We start from the raw sequence: 26,195 nt of genomic DNA on the forward strand, positions 1-26,195 counted from the left end.
GGAAATAGGAAAATTGAACATGATAAAATATTCCTCCATAATATTATCCCACAATAAAGATATACCACATGGAAAAATTTAACATATCTATATAATATTCGTTGTATTATATACTTATCAATACCATATATTCAGGTTTTTGATGCTAACATTTCTGAATGAATACATAACAAGAAAATAAAACTTTTTTCATCATAAAAAGTTGCAGCAGCAGCACAATGTCATCTTAATTTTCTATGTATAAATTAAGTTATTCAAAAGAAGACAACAATCATTTGAATATTAAATCAACTCCATAAACATTCAGATGTGAATAATGAAACAATGCACTAAAAGTACCATTATATCATTCAGAAAGTATAAGCTATAAAGAAAGCAGACTGTTTTATTAAGCATGCTCACATTTTCTGCTACAACTCATCAGAAATAAGCAATCAGATGGCAAGAAAAATAATGTTCTTTAACCTAAGTTTGCCACTTATACTCTAGCAGATCATCTTCCCTTTGGGTCTCCAGCAAACATCAGGAACAAAAAAGATATAAAAAGAATGGGTTGAATTCAGCTTTTATCAAAATATGATTCCAAACTAGAAGCTTTTTGGGCAACTAAAACTTCTACTCTCCCCTTCCTCATCAAGGTTTTTCAAATAAGACATATAATCCAAAAACAAGCATACTTTCCCCTAATTTTCAAAGCATAATTTAACATGGAATGATATAGATTTTCTTTTTTTTAATTTTATTTTATAATAACTTTTTATTGACAGAACCCATGCCAGGATAATTTTTTTTACAACATTATCCCTTGCACTCGCTTCTGTTCCGATTTTTCCCCTCCCTCACTCCACCCCCTCCCCTTGATGGCAAGCAGTCCCATATTTGTTAAATATGTTGCAGTATATCCTAGATACAATATATGTTTGCAGAACTGAACAGTTCTCTTGTTGCACAGGGAGAATTGGATTCAGAAGGTAAAAACAACTCGGGAAGAAAAACAAAAATGTAAATAGTTTACATTCATTTCCCAGTGTTCTTTCTTTGGGTGTAGCTGCTTCTGTCCAGAATGATATAGATTTTCAAACCTCTCTAGCATGAAAGTTCTTCAATAGGTATGGGGAAGCTCCTTTTGGCCTAAGTTTAAAAAAATAACATATTTATGGAAATAATTAATGTCAGATTTTTTATATAATTTTAACTGAAAGATGGAAAAATTATTTCTTGTCTTATTTTTATTATTTGTGAAATATTTTTTAAGGCTAAATGTCTTTGTCTCTAAAATTCATAATCTTTTAAATGTAACAGAGCACTCATTGAGCACTCACTTTATTTTTATTCCTATCTTTCATTAACTGGAAGGCACTTTCAATATAAACTGGATCATCCTTAATGTTAATTTACTATATAAGTCTGAGATCCATATTTTTCCCCAGGAAAAGAGTTTGATTGTTTTCCTTCTAGATGGTCAACAATATGACAGTGTTGCTTATTTACTTTTTACATCATTTTAAATTAGTTTTTATCACTTCTCTTTTCATCAACTGATACTATAGGGTGATCACATCTTTCTCTGGAAATTCCTAAATTTTGTTCTCAGTGCACCAACCTCTCTATTCAACCATATCTACCTATATACCAACTCATCTAACACCCAATCCCCATCCATCTATTTATCCATCTAATACAATTAATTGTCTACTTACTAATTCTTTTTTTTATTAAAGTTTTTTATTTTCAAAATATATGCATGGATAATTTTTCAACATTAACCCTTGCAAAACCTTGTGTTCCGATGTCTGCTGCCTTTCCTCTACCCCATCCCCTAGATGACAAGTAATCCAATATATGTTAAATATGGTAAAATACACGTTAAATCCAATATACGCACACATATTTATACAATTATCTTACTGCGCAAGAAAAATCAAATCAAAAAGGAAAAAATGAGAAAAAGTAAAATTCAAGCAAATCACAACAAAAAGAACGAAAATGCTATGTTGTGATCTACATTCAATTTTCATAGTCGTTTCTCTAGGTGTAGATGGCTCTCTTCATCACAAGATCATTGGAACTATCCATAATCATCTCATTGTTGGAAAGAGCTATATCCATCAGAATTGATCATCTCATAATCTTCTTGTTGCCATGTACAATGATCTCCTGGTTCTGCTCATTTTACTCAGCATCAGTTCATGTGAGTCTCTCCAGGCTTCTCTGAAATCATCCTGTTGATAGTTTCTTATAGAACAATAACATTCCATAACATTCAAATACCATAACTTATTCAGCCATTCTCCCACTGATGGACATCCACTTAGTTTCCACTTGCCACTACAATAAGGGCTGCCACAAAAATTTTTGCACATACAAGTCCCTTTTCCCTATCTACTAATTCTTGATGCAACTTGAACAAAAATATCCTTGCATGTGGGTAACTATTGCACTGTTCTCTTTTGTTTGACCAGTAAGAAAAGATGGGCCTTGGCCACCCACATCGTTGGATTTCATGTCTTGGGTGTGGGAGATTTCATTTTAAAGAAATCATTTAGTCCACTCTGGGGTATTCCATTTTGGCATAAGTGAAAGACTTTTTAAGCAAATGCTTTTCCCAAAGATTATTATGAGAATCATGACCCACAATGCTTGTTGTTTTGCCACCCACCTTAAATAATTGCTTCATATTTAATGTCTGCTTTCTCAAGTATCGACAAGTGAAAAACCACTTACACTATGAGGAGATTAAAATGGCCTAAAAATGAAATGGAACAGGAATGCTTAGTAAATGTACCAACAATGTTTATAATGGTAACTGCAATTGTATTGAAAAGTCAAGTATTGGAGCCATCTAATTATTCAAACTTTTATTTCTCTGCAGGTGTAAATACATGAGCCTAATAAGCTTTCCCACTGTGAAGGAGCTTACTTAAATTATATTAAAATATTAAAAACTATTTAATGAGCTTTTTCCCTCCAAAAGTAAATTGAGTGTGTGCCTGAACCTGCTTGAGGCAAAGGAAGTTTCAAACATATCGTTTTTTAAACTAGCCATTATTTCCCATGTTGAAAAAAAAAATGGCAATTTTATTTCTCGACAGCAAATGAAACTGTCAGGAAAATTTAGGTGTAATAAAATTGGGTGGTTAAACCAACATACTGGATTTGGAATAAAACTGAATTAAAGGAATTAAAATTAATTCTTATGTCAGTCAAAATTTAAGAAATACTATTCTTAGTTTCTAATACTAAAGCTTAGTTTCTTTGCAAACAGAAATTCCTTGTTTTGGGTTAAGTGCAGATTTATCAGTCTTCTTAACGGTGTCACATTTGAAATTTGTACATTGAAAAATATTTTGCATAAGATGTGTTGCTTCTGGCAACTTCTCTGCCTAAATAAAAAGTTGTCAAGCAGTGTGACTTTAGTGGTACAGAGTTTTAAAATGGTGGCTTCAGTCCAAGGTTAGCTAATAACGGCTGACATGCCCTGGAATCTTGAGGCCTAAATCAACATTGTTTTCACAGCTGTAATTAAGCCACCTAATCAGAAGCACATTTTGACGGGACAGTTTCTGGAAGCCAGACATTACAATTTCTTATGCCTGGAGCGCAGTGGCTCATGAGAGGTCCTCATTTAATTTCAGGCTCCTTTTTTTTTTAAAGCAGTAAAATGAAAAGAGTTTTTTTTTTTTTTTTTTTTTTTTTTTTAAAGCAGCGTGCAACTGTTGAAATGAAGCAGACCTATGTGTTCATGCCTTGACCAACCTTGTATCCCACCCTTCTCAGGCTCGCTGCCGAGTCCCCATCTCTCAAGTGGCAGCTGCACACAGTGAGATTAAGGGCTTCTGCCAAAATCAACAGATGAGCTGGTCTGAACTGGCTCTCTGTGTGTTCTGATTGTAAATTGTGCTGGTGATGATTAGAGAACTCTAACACAGGATGTCGACTCTTAAAACTGTCCAGAAAAAATAATTTTTTTTTTAGTTCAGGAAATTTTTTTAAACTTTTTTTGTGGCTTGGTACATAGTGTTTTGTCTATAACTTTCAGATGATTCAATTGAATTCACCCAAATTAAGTAACTATGTTATTTAAAAAAAAAAAAAAAAAAAAGAAGGAGCGAAGGAAGGAAGGAAGGAAGGAAGGAAGAAAGAAGGAAGGAAGGAAGGAAGGAAGAAAGGAAGGAAGGAAGGAAGAAAGGAAGGAAGGAAGGAAAGAAAGGGAAAGGGAAAGGGAAAGGGAAAGGGAAAGGGAAAGGGAAAGGGAAAGGGAAAGGGAAAGGGAAAGGGAAAAGGAAAGGGAAAGGGAAAGGGAAAGAAAAGAAAAGCCCCTGCCTGCTCCCAGCAGGATCCTCCATGTCAGGCTGTTTCTATAATGGTGCTGCTGAGAAAAACTCTCCTCTCAGCCCACAAATTGTGTGCTTTAACCACCTGCCAAAAGACCAGAGTTCTAAAATGCAGAGAACTGAGGATAGCTATTTGCATTATCTATTAACTATACAGATCGATAGAAAAATGACATTGTACACTTGCTGTTTTCGTGCTTTCCTATATACTTATATTCAGTAACTTTAAAATAAACTTTCAACCCCAAAGGCCATTGTAAAACTATCAATATGAAGGCACCAGTCACTGGGGTCTGATTACGTTTAGTTCTGCATTTTAATTACATATGGATTCTATTAACTGAACCTCTTGCCTTATAGGCAACATTTTAATCAAATTACTATAATTTTCAAATATGTTACAATAGTTTGACAAGTTAAAAGTTCACATACCTAACATATTGAATATCAAAAAAAAAACAAAAACCTTTATATTAAAAGGAAATATTCTTTACAAATAGACATTTCATTCTGAGATTACTTTGGTTTTTTGGAACACCTAAGCTTCATGTTATGTTACTTGATTTTAAAAAATATATTAGTTTATATTATTAAGCTTGCTGTATCACAGATTCTATAATTTTTATTATGCTATTAGCTTAAAAGGAGATGTACATACCATTCTCTTGCTGCTAGGAACTTTAATAAATAAGAAGAGAAAGTACACATTTAAAGCATGTAGTATGAAACTTTTTGCTGCAATTTAGTTGCTCACAACCATTTAATAATTCAGATAAATTAAACATGTTAAACAAAAAAAAAAAAAAAAAAAAACCTCTGCTTTAACAAAGAAGTTATTTGAGATTTACCTTAATTTTTTTTTTTCTTATTGGTGAAATGAACAAAAAAAAAAAAAAAAAGAACCACTGATGAAATGAATAAATTTTGCCAGTTCACTGTCATTGTTGCTATCTTCCTCCTCTTATTGTATCACATACTGTCCACAAAGCTGCATGCCAAGGGATAAAGAAGCCTATGTGAACATATTACATTTTATTTAAAAAAAAAAAAAACAGTTAAAGTTCAGTGCCAAAAAATGAAAATTATTAACCATTAAGGTGGAATGCAGTCAAGATGTACTTTTTATCTCTTTTAAGTTAGATAAACAGATTATTTTAAGAGATCTTGGGAGATGACTCTTTTATTCTGTATGAGCTAGTTTGGAGCACCAGTTATGAAACCAAAGGATAAAATAGATTTTTAAATCCTAAGCACTGCAGCCTATGTTTTCAAGCATTGTCAGTTTTGACCCCATCTAAGGTGGTTTGAAAGTCTACTAAGATACCTTTCATTTCTTATATGTAATAGTTGGAAAGGAAGAAGGAATAGTTAAAAACTTAGATTACTTTTTAAAACTGTTTTGACAATTTCATTTCTAAAATATGAGTCAAATTTATAAAAATACAAGTCATTCTCCAGTTGGTAAATGGTCAAAGGAAATGAACAGTTTTCAGATGAAAAAATTAAAGCTACCTATAGTCATATAGTAAGCTCTATATCATTATTGATCAGAAAAATACAAATTAAGAAATCTCTGAGGTACCACTTCAGACCTCTCAGATTGGCTGAGATGACAGGAAAAGATGATGATAAATTTGGGGGGTAGGGTAGGAAAACTAGAACACATTGTTGGTAGAGTTGTGAACTGGTCCAACCTTTTGGGAGAGCAACTTGGAATTGTGCCCAAAAGGCTATAAAACTATGCTGCCTTTGATCTAACAATGTCACTACTGGATCTATATCCAAAAGAAATCATAAAAGATAGAAAAGGATCTACATGTGTAAAAATATTTGCAGCAGCTCTTTTTACAGTAGCAAAAAACTGGAAAATGAGTAAGTGCCTATCAATTGAGGAATGGCTGAACAAGTTATGGCATATGAAAGTAATGAAATATTATTGTTATATAAAAAATAATGAACAAGTGGATTTCAGAAAGGCTTGGAAAGACTTAAATGAATTGATGATGAGAATAGTGAGAAGAAACAGGAGAACATTGTATATAGTAACAACAGGATTATGTGACAATCAACCATGATGGACTTGGCTCTTCTCAATGCAATGGATCTAAGACAATGCCAATAGATTTGGAATGGAAAATGCCATCCACAACCCAAGAAAAAACCATGGAGACTTAACGTGAATAGAATCATAATATTTCCATCTTTTTTTTGTTGTTTTGGGTTTGTTTTTTTTCTTTTGCTTTTTCTTTCTCATTTTTTTTCCCCCTTTTGGACTGATTTTTCTTGCACAACATGACAAATAAGGAAATATGTTTAAAAGGATTGTACATTTTTAACCTATATATCAGATTGCTTGCTGCCTTGGGGAGGAAGAGAGGTAAGGGAGAAAAAAAATATTTGGAATCCAAAACCTTATGAAAATGGATGCTAAAAACTATATGAAAATTTGGAAAAATAAAAACTTATTGTGGAAAAATAAATAACTTTTGAGTGGAGGAATAATATTGTTGAGAAAAATTTAGATTACAAGTGATAAGAAGTAGCAGTATATTGTCATTAATAATACTGCATATGGTTCTATTAACTTTCTTGCTTGTCAATATAACAGAGTAGTCCCTTTACACCTTCCCAATATTTTACTTTTGAAATTGATTTAGTCCAAGGTGTTACTTTTATCCCTAAGGTGCTAGCCTCTCAAAATCATGATATTGCTGATTCACTCCACCAATACATTCCAGATCTTTGTAAAACTGCACACCTTGAGGTATTCCATTGGACACCACATTCCAAGTTAGCATCAAAATGGTTAAATCTTGGTTCCATATAAATATTACCATTTAGGCATTACTTTCTATAATAATAATCTGAAATTTTCATAATTTCTATGGCAAAATAATATTCCATTAATTTCCATTCCATAATTTGTTCAATCATTCCCCAATGGAAGGGTAGCCCCTGAGTTTCCAGATATATTTAGCTACAGAAAGAGCTGCTGCAAATTTTTTTTGTATTTTCTTTGATCTCTTTGGACAAATTGGTCTTGTAGTAGTATCACAGGATCAAAGGGTATGCACAGTTTAACAACTTGGGTTCACTTCCCTAAACTGCTTTGCAGAATGACTGGACCAATTTAAAACTCCACCAATAGTGCATAATGTGCCCGTTCTTCCTGCAGTCATTTGAACATTTGTTTTCCTTGTCATAAGAGTTGCTAAAATTTGAATTTTTCTCATTTTTAGTGATTTAGAACTTTTTTTTTAAAAATTTGTAATTCTTCCTTTAAAATTCCCCATTTATATCCTTTGGCCACCTATGGATTAAGAGAATGGCTCTTATTCTTACAAATTTGAATCAGTTTCTTTTATATTTTAGAGATGAGGTCTTTATCAGAAAAAGTTACTGGAGAATTTTTTTCCCATTTCCCAGTTACCTTCTTCCCTTCTATTGTAGCTATACTGATTTTGTTTAAGCAAAAATATTAATTTATGAAATCAGATTTATCCATTTTAACTTTTGTGATTTTCTCTATCCCTTGTTATGGAGCTCTTCTTAGGAAGAACTGAATTCAAATTCCTTTTCAAAATTTACTGTCTGTATGATCCTGGGCAACCACTTAAACTTTGCCTGTCTCAGTTTCCTCTTCTGTAAGATGATTACAAGAGTGCCTTTCTCTAGGGTTGTCATGAAGACAAACTGGGATAATATTTATAGAACATTGTGTGAACTTTTATGCACTATAAAGATATTGCCATTATCATAATGATGATGATGTTGATCTTTCCACCCACATATATGGAAAGTAATTTCTTTCATGATTCTTTAATTTGTTTATCAAGTGACCTTTTTATATTCAAGTCATATATCCATTTGAAACTTATCTTAGCATATGACATAAGGTATTAGCCTAAATTCCTGCTAGTCTACTTTCTATAGTTTTCCAAGCAGTTCTTGTAAAATATACCTGAGTATATATTCAAGTAACAGAAAGCCTTAGTTCTATCATTCATTAGGCTATCTGATTCATATGCTTTTTTTGTATGATGAATACTTAATCTATACCACTGATCAACTACTCTATTTTTTAACCTATATCAAATCATTTTCACGATTACTGTTTTAGAGTATAGGTTGAAATCTGACACTGCTAGGTCTGTTTCCTTTCCAGTTTTTTTTTTTTTTTTTTTGCTATTTCCCTTGAGAATCTTGAACATTTGTTCATCTAAATGAATGTTATTATTTTTCTAGCTCAGTAAAGAAATATATTTGATACCTTCTAATAATTCATAGTCTTCCAGTTATTTAGAACTCTATTTCCATAAACATATTTTGTAGTTGTATTTATATATCCCTTGGTGTCTAGAGGAAGAAATACCTCCTCTAAAATCACCATGTGGTGGATTTTCATGTGCTTTATAATTTTTTTTAAATTATATTTTTCTATTATTACTTCCTACTGAATTTTTAATAATATGTAGAAATGTTGATAATTTTATTATTTTCTATTTTCTATCAGACAACTTTACTGAAATTCTTAAATATTTCAATTAATTTTAGTTGATTTTTAGCATTCTCTAAGTAAACCATTGTACACCTGACAATATTTCTTCTTGTCGTATGGAGTCATTGATTTCTATTTTGTACATTTTTATTTTCAAAGAATCTATTATTTATACCCTTTGAACTAAGCTATTAATTCTCTTTTCAAATCTTCTCTTAAACTCATTTTATTTACATGTCTTTCTTCCCATACTCTCAATTCATTTTTGGTATCATTTTAATGTGTTTCATTTCTTCCAGGAATTCTAATTGACCTGTGGCCATACTGTGAATTTTTGGTCTGTTTATTTTATTGTTCTTTTTGTGTGTGTGTGTGATGGGGGAGAAGGAATATTTATTTGTAGATGGTTTGGATCCAATTAGTTTTTTTTCTTCTAGATATACATCCTCCATTTCTTGCACTAAAATAGCTCTTAATTGAGGGAGTCATTTTTTGCTTATTCATTTTTCTAGCTTTACTTTTCAAAATGAAAGTTTGTTTGAGAATCAAGTTTTGTGCACTTTTGTGTACTTTTTTTATGGGGGAGAAGTTGCAGCCTATGTTATTGATTTGTACTTTCTAAGATTCTGGTGCAACTTTTTTTAGCATTGAATAATTGATTAAACACCTTTCCCCATTGGAAATACAGGTACTTTATTGGATTTGGAATGTCCTTCCCCATATATCTCTGAATTAGCCTCTTTGAAACTATTCTATTGGAATATTGGAATAGAAAATATTCTAAGAAAGCTAAAAGCACTATAGGTCTTTTCAAGAGTGTTTCTAAGGAAGACATTTGAAATGGGTACCTGCTCCCTTACTGGTAGGAATCTCCTGAGTACTAAAAAACTGAAATTGGGGGTTTAAAGAATATTAAATTAGAAGGAAATAATCTCCAATTTCAGAAAATTGGAAATTACTGCCTGAAAGAGCCTTTTGCAGGAAATTCTATAAATTTTAGGATTGATATAAAAATTATCAACATAGTTTCCTAGAACACCACCAGATCAACAGGTAGGAGACCTGAGCCCTAATTCAAACAGTACTATTATCTCCATAAAAGCAATCATTATTGAATAGTCACTCTTGGACAAAAGAGAGTCTCTATCCCTTCCACCACCATTTCTATGAACAAACTGACACCTATAATAAGCAGGTAAGTCCAAGAGATTCCAAAACAACAGAGTCCTTCTCACAAGTCCTGCTTCCAACCAAACCCCTAGTCATCATACAAGGGAACTGTCTTTGTAATTATGTGATCTAGCAACTGCATCTGCAGGTGCTTCAGTCTCTGCTTCCTCAGTAGCAACAGTGACTCCAAAGAAGAACACTTTCAAGTGGATAAGATATCAGTTTCTATAAAGAGACATTCTCCTTTGCTACTACACCCTAAGACCACTTAGCCTTTTTATCTCACAGCTAACTCTTCCTGTATCTGTTGTCTCCCACAGTAGAATGTGAGCTCATTATAAGTAAAGGCTGTCTTCTTTTTCTATTTATATTCCCAGCTCTTTGCACATAAGCAAATGCTTAATACTTAATTTTCATTCATTTACTCATTCACATGCAATTTTATTAAGCTGTGTGTGCCTCAGTTGCACTTTCTATATAATTTGTATAAGAATAATAGAGCCATTTCAATTCAGCATTTTATAATGATACTTCCATAAAACAATGCATTTGTCATACCATATACAGACCTATAAAGATAAATATGACAAAATAGACTTTTAAAAAACTTAAGAAAATGGGTTATTATATTCTTAGTTCTATTATTTTAACTAAACAAATTTGACAATCTTTTCTCTTACCACCTGTTATTAGAACAGAATTAAACTGGTGATTTTTGAAGATTAGGCCTTTTTTTGAGCATGTCAAAAAACAGAACTCACTGTTCTAAATAATAAATTTTCCCTGCAGTATTAAAAATAATATAATAGTTATAGCTAGCATCTATATAGCACTTTTAATATTTACAAAGTACATTATAAATATTAGCTGATCTTACCATTTTAACATTCCTGGGAGGCAAGGGCCATTGTTATCATTTTACAGATGAGAAAATGAAGGCAAAAAGAATTTCAATGTCTTGTTCAAGGCTATTTTTTCTAATAAATTTATATATTTTTAATATACATTACCTTATGAATCATGTTGGGAGAGAAAAATCAGAGTAAAAGGGAAAAATATGGGGGAGATTTAAAAAAAACAGAAAAATATTAACTTATCATGTATTGATTTACATTCAATCGCCTTAGTCCTTTTTTGGATGTAAATGGCATTTTCTATCCAAAGTCTATTGGGATTGCTTTGGATCACTGAACCATTGAGAAGAACCAATTCTTTCATAGTAAATCATCGCACATTTTTGCTGTTATTGTATACAATGTAGTCCTGGTCCTGCTTGTTTTGCTCAACATTAATTCATGTAAATCTTTCCAGGCCTTTCTAAAATCAGCTTGTTCATCATTTTTTATAGAACAATATTTCATTACCTTCACATACTACAGATTATTCAGGCATTCCCCAATTGATGGGCATCTACTCATATTTCAATTCTTTGCCATGACAAAAAAAAAAAAAAAAAAAAAAAGCTGCTACAAAAATTTTTGCATATGTGGGTCCTTTTTTCCCCTCCTTGGGACACAGACTCAGTAATGGCACTGCTAGATCAGTGGGTATGCACAGTTTGATAGCCCTTTGGGCATAGTTTCAAATTATTCTCCAGAATGGTTGGATCATTTCACAACTCTACCAACAATGCATTAGTGTCCCAGTTTGCCTGCATCTCCCCCAACATTTATCATTATCTTTTCTTGTCATATTAGCCAATCTAAGAGATATGAGGTAGTACCCTCAGAGGTTTTTTTAATTTGCATTTCTCTAATCAATAGTGATTTAGAACATTATTTCATATGATTATAAATGGCTCTGATTTTGCCATCTGAAAATTGTCTTTTCATATCCTTTGACCATTTATCAATCGGAGGATGACTTGTATTCTTATGAATTTGACACAGTTCTTTATATATTTTAGAAATGAGACTTTTATCAGAAACACTGGTTGTGAAGATTTTCCCCCAGATTTGTACTTCCTTTTAAATCTTGTTTCTGTTGCTTTTACTTGTATAAAAACTTTTTAATGTAATGTAATCAAAGATGTCCATTTTGCCTTTCATAATGTTCATTAGTTCTTCTTTGGTCATAAATTCCTTCCTACTTCAAAAATCTGATAGGTAAATTATCCCTTGCTCTCCTAATTTGTTTATGGTATCATCCTTTATACCCAAATCATGCCTTATTTTGACCTTATTTTGTTATGGGATATGAGATGTAGGTCTACACCCAGTTTCTGACATATTATTTTTTAGTTTTTCCAGCAATTTTTTTTTCAAATAGTGAGTTCTTATTCTAGAAGGTGGAGTTTAGGGGTTTATCAAGTACTAAATTACAATAGGTATTGATTATTATGTCGTATGTATCTAATCTATTTCTTAGGAAGTACCAAATGATTTTGATGACTGCTGCTTTATAATATAGTTTTAGGTTTGGTACTATTAAGCCATCATTCTTTGTATTTTTTTTTATTAATTCCCTTAATAATCTTGATCTTTTGTTTTTCCAGATTAATTTTGTTGGTTTTTTGTTCTATAAATTATTTTTGGCAGTTTGATTGATATGGCACTGAAAAGGTAGATTTAAACAGAATTGTCATTTTAATATATTAGCTCAATCTATCCAAAGAGCAATTGTTTAGATCTGACCTTATTTGTATAAGAAATGCTTTGTAATTGTGTTCACATAATTCTTAAGTTTGTCTTGGCAGATAGACTCCCAAGTATTTTATCTTGTCTACAATAATTTTAAATTGAATTTCTATTTCTTGCTGATGTTGCTCTAGGTCAGGGATCCTCAAACTATGGCCCGCGGGCTAGATGCTGCAGCTGAGGACGATTATTCCTCTCCCCCAGGGCTAGGAAGTTTCTTTAATTAAAAGCCCACAAAACAAAGTTTTTGTTTTTACTATAGTCTGACCCTCCAACAGTCTGAGGGACAGTGAACTGGCCCCCTCTTTAAAAAGTATGAGGACCCCTGCTCTAGGCTGTTAAAACTAGGAAGTGTGTAAAGCTGGATGTGAACTCAAGTCTTCCAGATAATAGGTCCAATGAGATGCCTCTATTCTTATTTATTAATTCCCCAGTAATACAGCAAAAAAAAATTAGGAACATATTTCTTGAGGAAAAATATAGTAGAAAACAAGGCACATCATCACTGTAACTTGTTGCATTACTAAAACATTAGTAAATGATGACAAATATTCATTGTATGGTCTCTCTCAAATACCCAAATATTTGTAGGTCCTACTGCCACAAACTGCCACAAAATGATTATGATTGACTCTACTGTGCCTAGTAAAATATGGCAGTCTAAAGTTTTCGTTTGAAAACCCATTTTGATGACTATAATACAGAACAGAGCTAGAAACTAATGCACTTGAGGAAATAAAATGAATCAAAGCAACACGACACAGAAATGTTAAAAGTCAGTAACAAGAGTAAGCTGATAAGAAACCTTTAAAGTATAGCACAGATTGTGGCATCATTACTGTATGCTGCTAAGCATGCAATTAATGTATGACAAAAATAAGGAATCAAAACACTAAATGATTTTTAGTTCTACAATATGATAGCACAGGGTAATGGGGAGGATGAGGAGTCAGGAAAGGCACTGAATGCAAATCTGCCACTTATCACAAGTGACTCCGCTTATTTCAGTTATAAATGATGGATTAGGCATAGATGACTTCTCAGGCTCCAAATCTATAAAAATCTGTCCCTTTATGTGAATGCAGATACAATAGAGAATGGTTACAATTAATGATGAACTCATATAATGAATTCTCATAGAATGAAATTACTATCATTAGTCATTATTTAGCATCTGCTGAGTATACACAATGTGCTAGACAATGGTATAAAATATATCAAAACTCAAAGCTAATGATTGATTTTTTACAAACTCTTTTGATGTTTTAAGAACCTGGAATGAGGACAGTAACAATTATATTCAGAAAAGTGTCAACATAGGCACAATCTACAAATTCACTAATTGCTAAGGTACATTTTTAAAAGCTTTTTATTGATGCTATGTATGAATGAAAATGAGATGAGCTGGCCATTTAGTGAGATGGAAAGGGAAAAAAAGAGATGAAAAAAGTGGTGGAATGGTATCCTCAAAATAAAGTGGAAAACCTTAATGTACTTCTGGATTTTTCTATGATAAAATATACATAGAAGACATGAACAATGTAAAAATGAGAAGAATTTGTCATGTGCATGAATGGAGAACATGACTGTATCCATAAGACCAGGAAGCCTTCAAAAACATGGTTTCAAAATAAGATACATAAGCCTTTTGATGAAATTTAACTGTGGACTGCAGTGCAAGTCAGCAATCATAACGGAGTGTAGATGAATCAAAACAACCAGCTATCCCCACTATGCAAGCAAAAATTAAAGGACAAATCCTTTTAACATCAGGCTGGCATAAGTTCAACAAGGAAGGATCTTTGAAATGCTGAAATAGGGTACAAATATAGCTCATTTATAGATTCAAGATAAAATTAGCAGATAGGGGTGAGGTGTGAGGAAGATCCAAAATAAATCCATTTTAAAAGGGAGCTCAAAAGTTCAGGTAAGGAAACTTACTCCAAAGAGAAAACCAAAGTGGAGAGGGTCCGAGAATGAAGAGCTTTTACTCTCTGCAAGAAGGGAGGATTGCCTCAGGCTATTCCAAAGGGAAGTTGTTCCAGGAAGATCAAAGAAGAAACTAACTGTTCTCTGAACCAAGAAAGAAATAAATCAAGTGAATCAGGACATTGTGGTGCTTAATAATTGAGAAGCAAAATGTGTTAACCCAATAACGAAATCCAAAATTTTGCTTAAAACAGTTGAGAATAAGCTGAGCAGAGAAAGCCAAGTAAAGTGATCTCTGAATACTTATAAACAAAGTACATCTTTTTGTACTTAGGAGTCTCTTTTGCTCCCAAAGTTTCACTACCATGTTAACACATTTTCCTACTCAATTATTAAAAATCACAATGCCATGAATTCACTTGGTCTATTTCTTTTTTAGTTCTCAGAATACCTGGTTTGTTCTTTGGGCTTATTAGATCCACTCTACTCTTGGAAAGTTAGAATCAAACCTTTTCTTTATTTAGCATTCTTTTGGTTGATGTATTTTGTTTTGAAGGTGTCACAGAGCATCCACTGAGTCATAAACTTTCTGAGCTGGAAAAGACCTTGGAAATCATCTGGTGCAATCTTCTCCTCTTAGAAATAAGAAAATTGAGGTAGAGTGGATTAACTAATTCACATCTCATTTTAGAGAAAGCATACATAGCCTAATGGGCACAGGATTAACCATGGGGTCAGGAAGAGCTGGCTTCAAGTCCTGCAATAGACCATATCAGCCATGTAACCATGAGAAAGTCATGTAGCCTCTCCATGCCTCCAATCAAGTCTGTAAACTACAAGAGCTGTCAATCCACAAAGAGATAGGAAAAAAAATTCACACTAGGAATTCCTCACATATATGAAATTACATGTATAGTCACAAAATATTTCCTTTAAAAAATAATTATAAATGTGAATAATCAATGTGGTATTTTCCTTAAGTTTCCAAACATTACACATGCCACTTCATCTCTTTGGATTGTGGTACCCCTGTTTATACATCACAACTTACAACCCTTATTTCTAATGTACTAACTCATTCTAGAATTCTATTATTCTAGAAAAAATAAAAGTTGTTGAGTGCTTATTATTGATGGAACTTTGTGAGAAATTAAAAACAGTATGATTCAGTTTCTCCTCAAATGTCTGTAATACAGATTGTAAGACAAATCATAAATATGTAAAATACATTAAACAATAATATAAATTCAAAAACAATGCAAAACTACAAAAGAAAAGATGTAATAAAGCTACTTCAGTTCCAAAAGAACAATTAAACAATGGCTGTTGAAGTAGAAAAGGGAAAAATAACTGTAGACAATAGTGGTCAGAGAAGAAATGGTGACTGGAAAATAGGTAACATTTGAATAAGTTAAGAGAAGGGATGACTGGGAGGTAGGGGAAGACAGGTACATAGTACAGCATGAGAAAAAATGGGGAAGTACCAAAAATGTTCTGAGTATGATGGGTAAACCAGGATGTTCACATAGGCCTGAAATAGGGGAGAAAGCTGTGGCAAGACAAGTCAGACTCTTAGCTACCAGTCTAAAGATGCTGATCTCTACACAGGCAGTAATTGGGAGTCACTGGAGTTTTCTGAGCAGGGTTACTATACTGAAAACTGTTTCTTGGGAAGATGGCTTTGGCTACTCTGCCTGAAAGTAAAAGAGGCGAAAGATGAGACTCAAGGAGGGAGTTACACAAACCCATGTTAGAAGTAATGCAGTTCTGAGCTAGGAAAGTAGTTATGCTTATAGGCAGAAAACAGACATAAGAAATGTAGTGAACAAAGGAGGGAAAATGCGTAAATAAATTTTGATCAAGAAATAAAATTTGATTGAATATGAGAATAGGAATAAAGCATGAGTCGCCCAACAGAAATCATGGGTGACCACAAAGACAGTGGTGTCTTCAATAGAACCAGAGAAGCATGGGGAACAGTCTTAGAGAGAAAGAATGAGTTTTGCTTTGGACATCTTAAGTTTGAACTTCTTACAAAAATTCCAGAAAGTGATATAGAGAAAGAGGTGTAGTCTGTGACTAAAAAAGACCCTTCAGTGGTTTGCTATTGCCTCTAGAATAAAATACAAATTCCTATTGTTGGGCAATGAAGACCCTTTACAAAGTGACACTACTCTAGCTTTCCAGGCTTATTTTTCATGCATAGCCCAGCTTACTTATTATTCCTCAACTATGATAATTCCATTGGCCTCTCTATAGACCTTGCATAGGTTGCTAAAAAAAAAAAAAGCCATTCTTATGTCAGAATACCAATCTCTTGGCACATGAATAACATTCATAGACTTTTAAATTTGGAAGGGAGCTCAGAGATAATCGATTCCATCACTTATTCTGAAGATGAGGAAACTGAGGAGTAAGAAATGAAGTTACTTCTCTAAGGTTGGGTCAAAATCAAGATTCAACCCAGCTTATATAATTATTTTTTAAAACATTATTCTAAATTTAACATCAAACAAAATTATTTCCCAATACAAAGTAGAACACAGTCAATAGTCAATAAACATTTATTAAATATCTGCTTTATTAGACATTGTGCCAAGTACTAGGTTTACAAACACAAAGATAGCCTTTGTCTTCAAGGATCTAATAATTTCATAAAGAAAGGCAATTAGTGTGAAAATATGGAGAGTTCCAAAGAAGTCCAGTTCAAAAGTAGTGAATATGAAGAAAAATGGTGTTAAGCCCCTTCTTAAACACAGGTTCTGGGGCTAGTAGCCCTGCTCTGTCATCAGAAGGTCTAATCCAAGGGTAGAGAGTACTGCTGAGATATCTTCTGCTTCTCTTTTTTTCCCCTCTAACTCTTCTTTTGTTCTCTTCCATGCATTTTTTTAAATGCTTCAATAACTTTTCTTTTTGAGGGAGTAAATGGGGATAACTATTTTTAGCTCCTCTCTCCTTCCCACTTTTCCAACCAAAAAAATAGGGGAAAAACCATTGAAAAAAATATGCACAGTCAAACAGTCAAACAGAACCATTTCTAATACTGAATGTGTCTAAAAATATCTGTTTCACTGAACACCTTGAGTCTAATACTTCTATGTCTGGAGGCAGATAGTACTCTTCATAATTGGTGCTCTGTAATAATAGTTGGTTACTACACACTGATCACTACAAAACAGAGTGATTGTCTTTTTAAGTTGCTTTTTTTTTTTTTTCTTTTCAGTGCTATTGTTGTATAAATCTCAATCAGGCAATAGTTTCACATTTCTCCAAAACAGTCCCTTTCATCATTTTTTCAATGATCTAATAATGTTCCATTACATTCATATACCAAGAGATGTTCAGCCTTTCCCAAATTGATAAGTATCTCCTTTATTTTCAGTTTTTAGCTAAAAGAAAAAAGAGCTGCTATAAATTCATTCATACATATGGATCCTTTTCCTCATTCTTTGATTTTTTTTGAGGTAAAGAAATGACAGTGCTATCACTAGGTCAAAGCATATTCATGGTTTAGTAACTGGGCACATAATCCAAATTGCCTTGCTGAATGTCTGAGCCAATTCACAAACATACTAACTGTACTTTAATGTACATACTTTCACATTTTTGGGGGGGGTTACTTTGCCAATCTGGCAAGTATGATTTGGACCCCTAATAATTCATGTAATTCTATATTCTGTGAGCTCTCCCCTTTTCGACATTACCTTTGATTTAAATGATAAAAACAACAATAAACTCAGGGAAAAAAGGAGCAAGCTAACAAAGCTGACACAAAACAGCTTGAATCAGCTAAAGGAAAAGGAAGAAATTCTTAATATTTCATAGAAAGGTCATATTAAGTCGCACATGTTTAACCTCAAATATTGATGCAAAATTTTTCTCCTTACTTTAGTTTCTTATGGTGATAATGATTTTTAGTCATTTCTCAACCAGAAATGAACATGAGTATGCACTCATGAGAGACTGACAAGCAAAAGTAAAGTTTCATTACCCAAAACAGATATTCTTATATTTCTTTTATTTAATGCTGACTTTCTTCAAGGCATATATACATTTTTTAAATGGGTCAATAAAGGAATGTCAAGAGAAAACTTTTTCCCCCTTATAAGTGAGTTATATTTTTTCTCTTATGAAAAAAAACAGAAGAAAATAGACCAAAAAATAGCCAAATTATAAAAATCTCATTATGGACATATTTGTCATCAGAGAAATAAGGATTTCAATTTTTACCTTGTTTCAACTGGACATAAATGCATATATGTTCAAGAATTCCCCAAACATATCCTGAAATCTGGAGAATTATTTTACTAGTCTTAAGTAATGACAAATTGCATTATGGGTTAAAATTTTAAACATAAAATGATTCCTGAAACTGAATTTTAATCATATAGATGAATCACAACATGCATCTTTTGCTAGGCATGTATTATGGATAAGTCTAGTTTCCTACTGAGAATAATCACATGTTCTAATTACCATTTTGGTTATACACATAATTAATAATATTCTGTCTTAATGGGACACATTGAAACTTCAGACAGTTGCAGGCTTTAACTATGCATATTACCAAATCCTAATGTCAGTTGTGCTGCCAAACACAAAGAAATCATGATGTTATATTTCAGCACTAATAATAATATTCATATTTTTATATAAAAATATAACAACAAAAATAATTGATTTTCTCTTTAAATGTTACTACATGCTAATAATTTTATGTTGCTGGGTAGTCCATTAAATCCAAATTATTCATTTTCATCAATGATCTTATCAATAATAAAAACACAAAGGTAAATGAGATGATGATTCATATACAAAAGGATATTACAATGAATAAAAGAAAGACTTACTGAGTGTAAACTTTCATTTTCTCGTAGACAAGCTGTTTGGAGCTCTGATTTCAGAGCTGAAATGTGATTTCGATGAGATGTCATTTCCTTCTCTAATGTAGCAATTCTAGAGCTTGCAAGTTGGTAGACATCCATGAAACTTTTAATCATAGCCTAAAGAAATAAAAACAGTGTCACATACAATTCAAATAAAACTGTCCCCAAAGGAAAATCTTCATAATTTGAAAGCGGAATCATTAAAATTTGAAAATAAACAAGTCTTCATCTTTCTTGAAAATAATAAAGCAAAACATTAACTTTCAGATTGAGAGTACTTGTGTCTATCTGCAGAAAGTTTGGATTGCAATCACTGAAACTTTTTTCTAAAGTAGGCATTTTAATAAGATTTACTTTGATGTATTGTTTTCAAATTTGGAATGCAGTGTTAAAAGTTGACATACTTTTTTTTTTTCCTAGAGTTAACTGTAAGTTAAAATTTAACCTAAATTTTTATCTTAAGAGACATAAAGATGTAAACATGAATATATTAAAATGAGCTGAGTTGTTTAAAAATTAATTTACCCTGAAAAAAGGATGTCTTTTATAACAAAAAGAATATCTATTTAGTAAAATAGCTTCATTACAATATGATTAAGAAAATGTAATTATGTCCATGTTTATCACAGAGTAATGTTCCTGCTCTGTAATATTGATCAGGCTGATAATAAAGCTAATAGCACAAAAAATTTAAATGATTCCACATTTTCTGGTAATTTCATATGAAACCTAACAGAAGAGGACTATTGGATATCACTGGACTTTAGTGAAAAAGACCATTTGAATTTTTTTGAATTTGAATTTTTTTTCCTTTTGAAGTAACTTGAAGTGGGTTTTAGGTAAAAATACATTATCCTCAACAATAACAACAACATTATTAATATCACAATAACTAATATTTGTTTAACAATTTAAGACTTGCAAGCACTTTTATAAATGTTATTTTATCTTCACAACCAACCCTAAGAATGTCATTATTCATATTTACAACAACCTGAGATGCCATTATACTCATCCCTATTTTAAAGAGGAGAAACCAGACGCAAACATAAGTTAAGTAACTTGACTGGGATCCAACAGGTAACAAGGGTCTGAGGCCATATTTGAACTCAAGTTTTCCTGACTATAGGTACAGTGATCTATCTAATACGCTATATTATATAAAACTTGCCTTTCAGAATATCTAGTACAGATTGAAATGAGTCTCCCACTTTGAAGAGATTCCATTAAAATATGCATTTCATTTCATATCTTTTATAATATTGACAATTTATATAAAACAGAAGATGACTACAATAACCAGACAATATATGTTATGGAGAGAAACTCTGGGAATTTCTCCAGTAACTGATATCTGATATAGTCAGTCTTAGAAAGCTTCTTTGAAAAATGAATATAAGCAATGTTTTGAGGGACTGAGAAGACTAGGTTTGGTGAGAACAAAAGGAAAGTGACTAGATCTCCCCAAAAAAGGAAGACTAAATATAAAAATTTTAAAACAGAAGCAGATGCAGGATTCATAGTTAAATACTGAGATGTTGTAAGAGAATTGAAACTAAGTATACAGGAGTAGATAGTCAAAGATGCAAAAAAATATGGAGAAATAAACAAATATTAATCTAATAAATTAACATACATGAAAGAAACAACATGACTAATTAAAAGTCATACAGATATGAGATTGAATCTCTTCAGTCATTCAAGGACCTTAATAACCTGGCTCTTCCACATCTTCAGAGTCTCACACTGTTTCTACCACATATTAGTGATTCATAAATATTTCTTTATTGACAAATGAACATACTTGCAACCTACTGTTTTGTAAATCAAAGAACAGAAACTAATACAGGAAGGAGTAACTATGTGACAAGAACTGTTAAGGGACAGGCCAATTCTCCGAGAGCCTCCACAGCTGTGGATCATAACATCAGAAGGGGTTGCAAGGCAGCCTTTGCTGATACAGGTGTTGCAGACTGGGAATGAGATATATTGGAGGCAGAGGGAAGAGGAGAGAGGTCAGACAATGCAATGGCCTCTCACTCAGAGAGGTCAGAGAACAGCAACTGCCTCTCAGTCTCCTTGTACCATCCTCTCACAAGAGAGATCCATTCTGGGTTGGATCTCCAGCAGCCACTTTCAAGTGGCTCCCATGTACTCCAGCATAATGGCGCCTGAAAGTGGGATATAAGAAGCATAAGAATTACCAGAAGAACCAGCAGCGTTCCAGAACTGTTCGTGAGTAGACTTCTCCCAGAGTTCCTTTGGTAACCCGCAAGGAAGGAAAGGAAGAAGAGTCCTGGTAAGACTTTTTTAGTCGGGATAATTAAATGGGCCAACACATCAAAGGGCTGAGCCCAGAGACTATGAGAGACTTAAATGCCTGTTCTGACTACAGTCCCCTTCTCCATTTGAAAGTTTGCCTCCATGCTATTTCACAAGATCAACACATGTTACAACCATCCAGAAGTGATAGTGCTGCTTGCATTCCTCAGTATGCAGACCATGCGAGGGGGAGTGGGGAGGGGAGGAGGGGAAATAACAACAAAAAAGAAAAAACAGGGAATTGTTAAGGGACAGGTCAATTCTCCAAGAGCCTCCAGAACTGAGAATCCTAGCATCTGAAAGGGCTGCAGGACAGCCTTTGCTGACACAGGTGTTGCGGACTGGGAATGAGATAAATTGGAGGCAGAGGGAAGAGTAGAGAGGTCAGACAACGCAACAGCCCTCTCAGTCAAAGAGGTTAGAGAACAACAACAACCTCTCAGTCTCCTTGTATCATCCTCTCACAAGAGGAGATCCATTCTGGTTTGGATCTCCAGCAGCTACAGTCAGGTGGCTCCCGTGTATTTCAACAGTTCCTGTACTACAACAAAGAACTCCAGGAGAAAATGAGAAAAAAATTAAAAGATTGTTTGGCAAAAAGTACATGGCAGAGAACAAAAGAAAACCTTCAATAAAGAAAATATGGGCAGCCCTGAACACAGTAGGTAATATTTATTACATAGACTTTCTTGAAATGGAAACTTACAGATTTATATTTTTAATCTTCTCTTATGTTCTGCTATGTACCTGGAATTGTTTTCTTTTTTCCTTTTTTTATTTTGTAATTTAAAATAAATTTTAAAATATCAAAAAAAGATTGATAACCAATTATATAGAAGATTTTTTGACAAAAAATAAGTTTAGGGCAAGATCACCTACCATATACCATATTAAACTTGAAGTGAATAGATAATCTCAATATAAAAAGAAAGAATTTACAATTAAAAAAGGATAGAGGCTTTTTTTTAAAACAGAAATGTGATTTTTACTGGTATAGAAAACTCCCAGTGAGGAAACATCTTTTCTTAATGTAGACTGACAACTTACTGTCTTAGGGAGAAACCACTGAACATTACAAAGATAATATAGAAAATTAGGTCATGATTGCTTAGATTGCTTATAACTGAGATGATTTTTCAAGAATAAAACCAATGCATTTAAAATACAGGGAGAAATTACTGACTAGAAAAAAATTTGAATCAATATACAAATTATATCATTATTCTGAAAAAGTCTTACATCAGAGATAAAATTGACACAAATTTTTTTTAAAGATTCAGTCATTTTCCCTATAAATAAGTGAACAAGATACTAAAGAACTTCAAAAATAAGAAACAATCTTTCAACAAGTAGAGAAGAATTATGATATAGTAGACAGAGAGCCAGCTTTGTAGTTGGAGACACCAGAGTTGAAATACAGCCTCTAACAAATACTAACTATGTAGATCTGGGAAAGTCACGATCTTTCAATGAGTTAGGCAGCACCATAAGACTTTACTTTCAGGCAATTTGTCTAACTGCCCTAGTGAGGAGAGGTTGGAAGAGGAACAGAAAAATGGTTTACAAACCATGAATTCCCTACATCAATGAAATTACAGACACTGCAAAACAATTTTAGTAATGATGTAAAAAAGTTCCCAAATGAAAACAAAACAACTTTAAATTCATCCCATTTCATTGGCAAAGATAATTTTAAAAAAAAATACTTTTCGTATTTTTTTTTTTTGGTCAGAGATGTCATGTGACACAAATACACTGTTGGTGGAGCCATGGGTTGGTTCAACCATTCCAGATATCAATTTGTGAGAAAAGTTACTAAAATGGCTCGTATTCTTTGATACAGTAATACAATTGCTGAGCATATTGACCAGAGGATCAATGGCAGCGAAATAAAACAAAACATCTGTTTGGTTAGCAGCATGACCTTGGGAAATTCATATCAATTCTCTAGTGGAAAAAAATATGGGAGATGAAAAAGATGACCTTTGAGGTCCCTTCTAGCTCTACATTTATTATGCTATGATGTTTTATATGCCAAAAAAATTCAAAACGGTACTTTCTATAGTAACAACAACAAAAAAGAAAACAGGTCTCATCAACTGCAGAACTGGTATCATAATTTTAAAAATTATTGCATAAGGAATGATGAATATGAAGAATCCTGAATATTATGAGAAGTCTCATATGAACTTACACCAGGCAAAGAAAGCAGAACTGGGAGAATAATATACATAAATAATAATGTTAAGATAAAAAAAAAAACCAAGAAAAAATGACAGAACTTAGGTTAAATTCAATGGTTAATAATGGTTGCAGAGGACGTAAATAGCAGCAGGGAGTACAGAATATTTATTATTTTCTTTTTATTAGTTAAGATCACAGAAAATTCTACCAAACTCTTCCCCCCCCCCCCCAGGTAATGGGAGTTAAGTGACTTGCCCAGGGTCACATAGCTAGGAAGAATTAAGTGTCTAAGACCGGATATGAACTCAGATCCTCCTGACTTCAGGGCTGGTGCTCTATCCACTGTGCCACCTAGCTGCCCCCCAAACTCTTAGTCACTATGGAAGATAGGAAAAAATAGTGAAAAGTTATTTTGATGCAAAAACCAAGATGAATTAAATTTTAAAAAGAAATACCCACCCAAACTACACAATCTAATATCTCTTCCCTTTGTTTATTGGATCTGTTACTATCCCTTAAAACTGAGGTGTCAGACTTGGAAACTCTTGAGTTTTCTAAGTCAACATGTGGTCTAGAGATCTGTTTCTAATTGAGTTTAATGTGGATTTCATCCATGGAGCCTTTGTTCTTGATCAGCCAAATCAGTAATGACCTTTTCCCACCTTGGCCTTCACTAGTATAATCTAGTATAGTATATAATAATAAATCTTATTGGATTATGTATATTTTATCATCATTAATGTATCATATAACTCTAAAATACTCCATGAGGACTTGATTTAAACTTTTAATTTCCCAGCACCTAACAATATATGCAGTAGATACTTAATAAATGTTTATTAAATTGGAACATAAAATAATTCTACAAATTATGAAAATGGTACCACAAATGCTGTTTGCTTTTTTCAAGTAATTCATTCTCTTATCTTCAAAAACACTCTTTGATGTTTGAAATTAATGTCTAATTTTCCTAATCTAAGGTTCTACAATATTGGAAACTTAACTTACACCAGCACTTATGGGGGAAAAAAGTACTAAAATAGGTTCTAGTCCCCGTCCTGACACTTGCTGGTCATTAAAACACTCAGGTAACTCATACTCAGATAACTCATTTAACCACTTCAGTACTTGATTTCTGTAAAATGAAGGGAATAAAAAACCTAGCCTTGTAAAGTTGTATGAGAATCAAATGGGATAATGTGTAGAAATGACTTATAACTACAAAAAGCAGTACATGTGTAAGTAAATAATTGTTGTTAGATATCTTGCTTACTTGGTTACTGATTGCTATATTATATAAATTGATAATAAAATCTTTTTTATAAGACAATTTGCCTTCCCATAGAAGTCCTTATGATAAGTGGTTTTGATACAGTTTCATATAATTTAGCATATAAAATATGAAGTAGGCATCAGGTAAGTACTGAATGCTTTCTGAACTAATTAATGGATAAGAGAATATGCCTCCAGGCAAGATGACCATCTATATTGGTTTTCACTGTGACTTAACACTAACCTTTTGTTCTGCATTTAAGAATATTAATATTTCAAATGAAACATCTTATTTATTCAGACTGTTTAAAAAATAGATTTCTTCAATTTCATAGTGATTTTTACCCTAACGCATTTTTCTATAACATAAATCACATCTCTTTAAGTCACTTTTTAAATAAATCAACATTTCTTGGTAGTAAAACAATTTTAATAATGAAAAATGTATTTAAATACAACAGGATTATAAATTTAAAGGCATTTTACAAGTTTTTCAATCCTCTGATTTAAAAATTATCAAAGTGAGGGTTCAAAGAAATTAAGTGTTCAAGGTCACAGAGTAGGAAAGTTGGCATTTCAACAAAGATCTAACTCAAAGTCTAGTGCTCTCTGTATTATTTCCATTCTCCTTCTAAGCAGTTTGAATAAAATGCTGCCAATTTTTGTATCAGTGCCTAAATTAGTTTCAAATTCTATCTTCTGATACTTATCTGTTTTAGGAAAGACATTTTAAATAAGAGATCACTAATAATTTGGCTTTTTTTTCCTTTGCCTAAAATTAAGTCAAGAATGAATATGTATGTAAGTAGGTATGACTTTTGCATGTTTAATTTGTAGAGAGAAGTAATATAAATATTTTATATGTGTGTTTTTAGTTTTAGAAAGAAAGTACTGTAATCATTACCAAAAACAATTTCCATGGTACTAATTGTAGAGAACATAGTATACTTTCCTTTAAAATGAA

General features: G+C 32.6%; 1 protein-coding gene across 3 annotated transcripts in view; it reads right to left on the reverse strand.

The window, feature by feature from the left end:
- Positions 1-26,195, reverse strand: part of CCDC171 (coiled-coil domain containing 171) — a 451,802-nt gene that overhangs the window by 42,582 nt on the left and 383,025 nt on the right. For all 3 annotated transcript variants that reach the window (XM_051987110.1, XM_051987103.1, XM_051987118.1), the window contains one exon: positions 19,418-19,570. In XM_051987110.1, coding sequence (XP_051843070.1) covers positions 19,418-19,570 — 153 coding nt within the window. The remainder of the gene's footprint in view (positions 1-19,417; positions 19,571-26,195) is intronic.

This window comes from Antechinus flavipes, chromosome 1, assembly GCF_016432865.1.
Source record: "Antechinus flavipes isolate AdamAnt ecotype Samford, QLD, Australia chromosome 1, AdamAnt_v2, whole genome shotgun sequence".
In the NCBI taxonomy this organism is placed as follows: domain Eukaryota; kingdom Metazoa; phylum Chordata; class Mammalia; order Dasyuromorphia; family Dasyuridae; genus Antechinus; species Antechinus flavipes.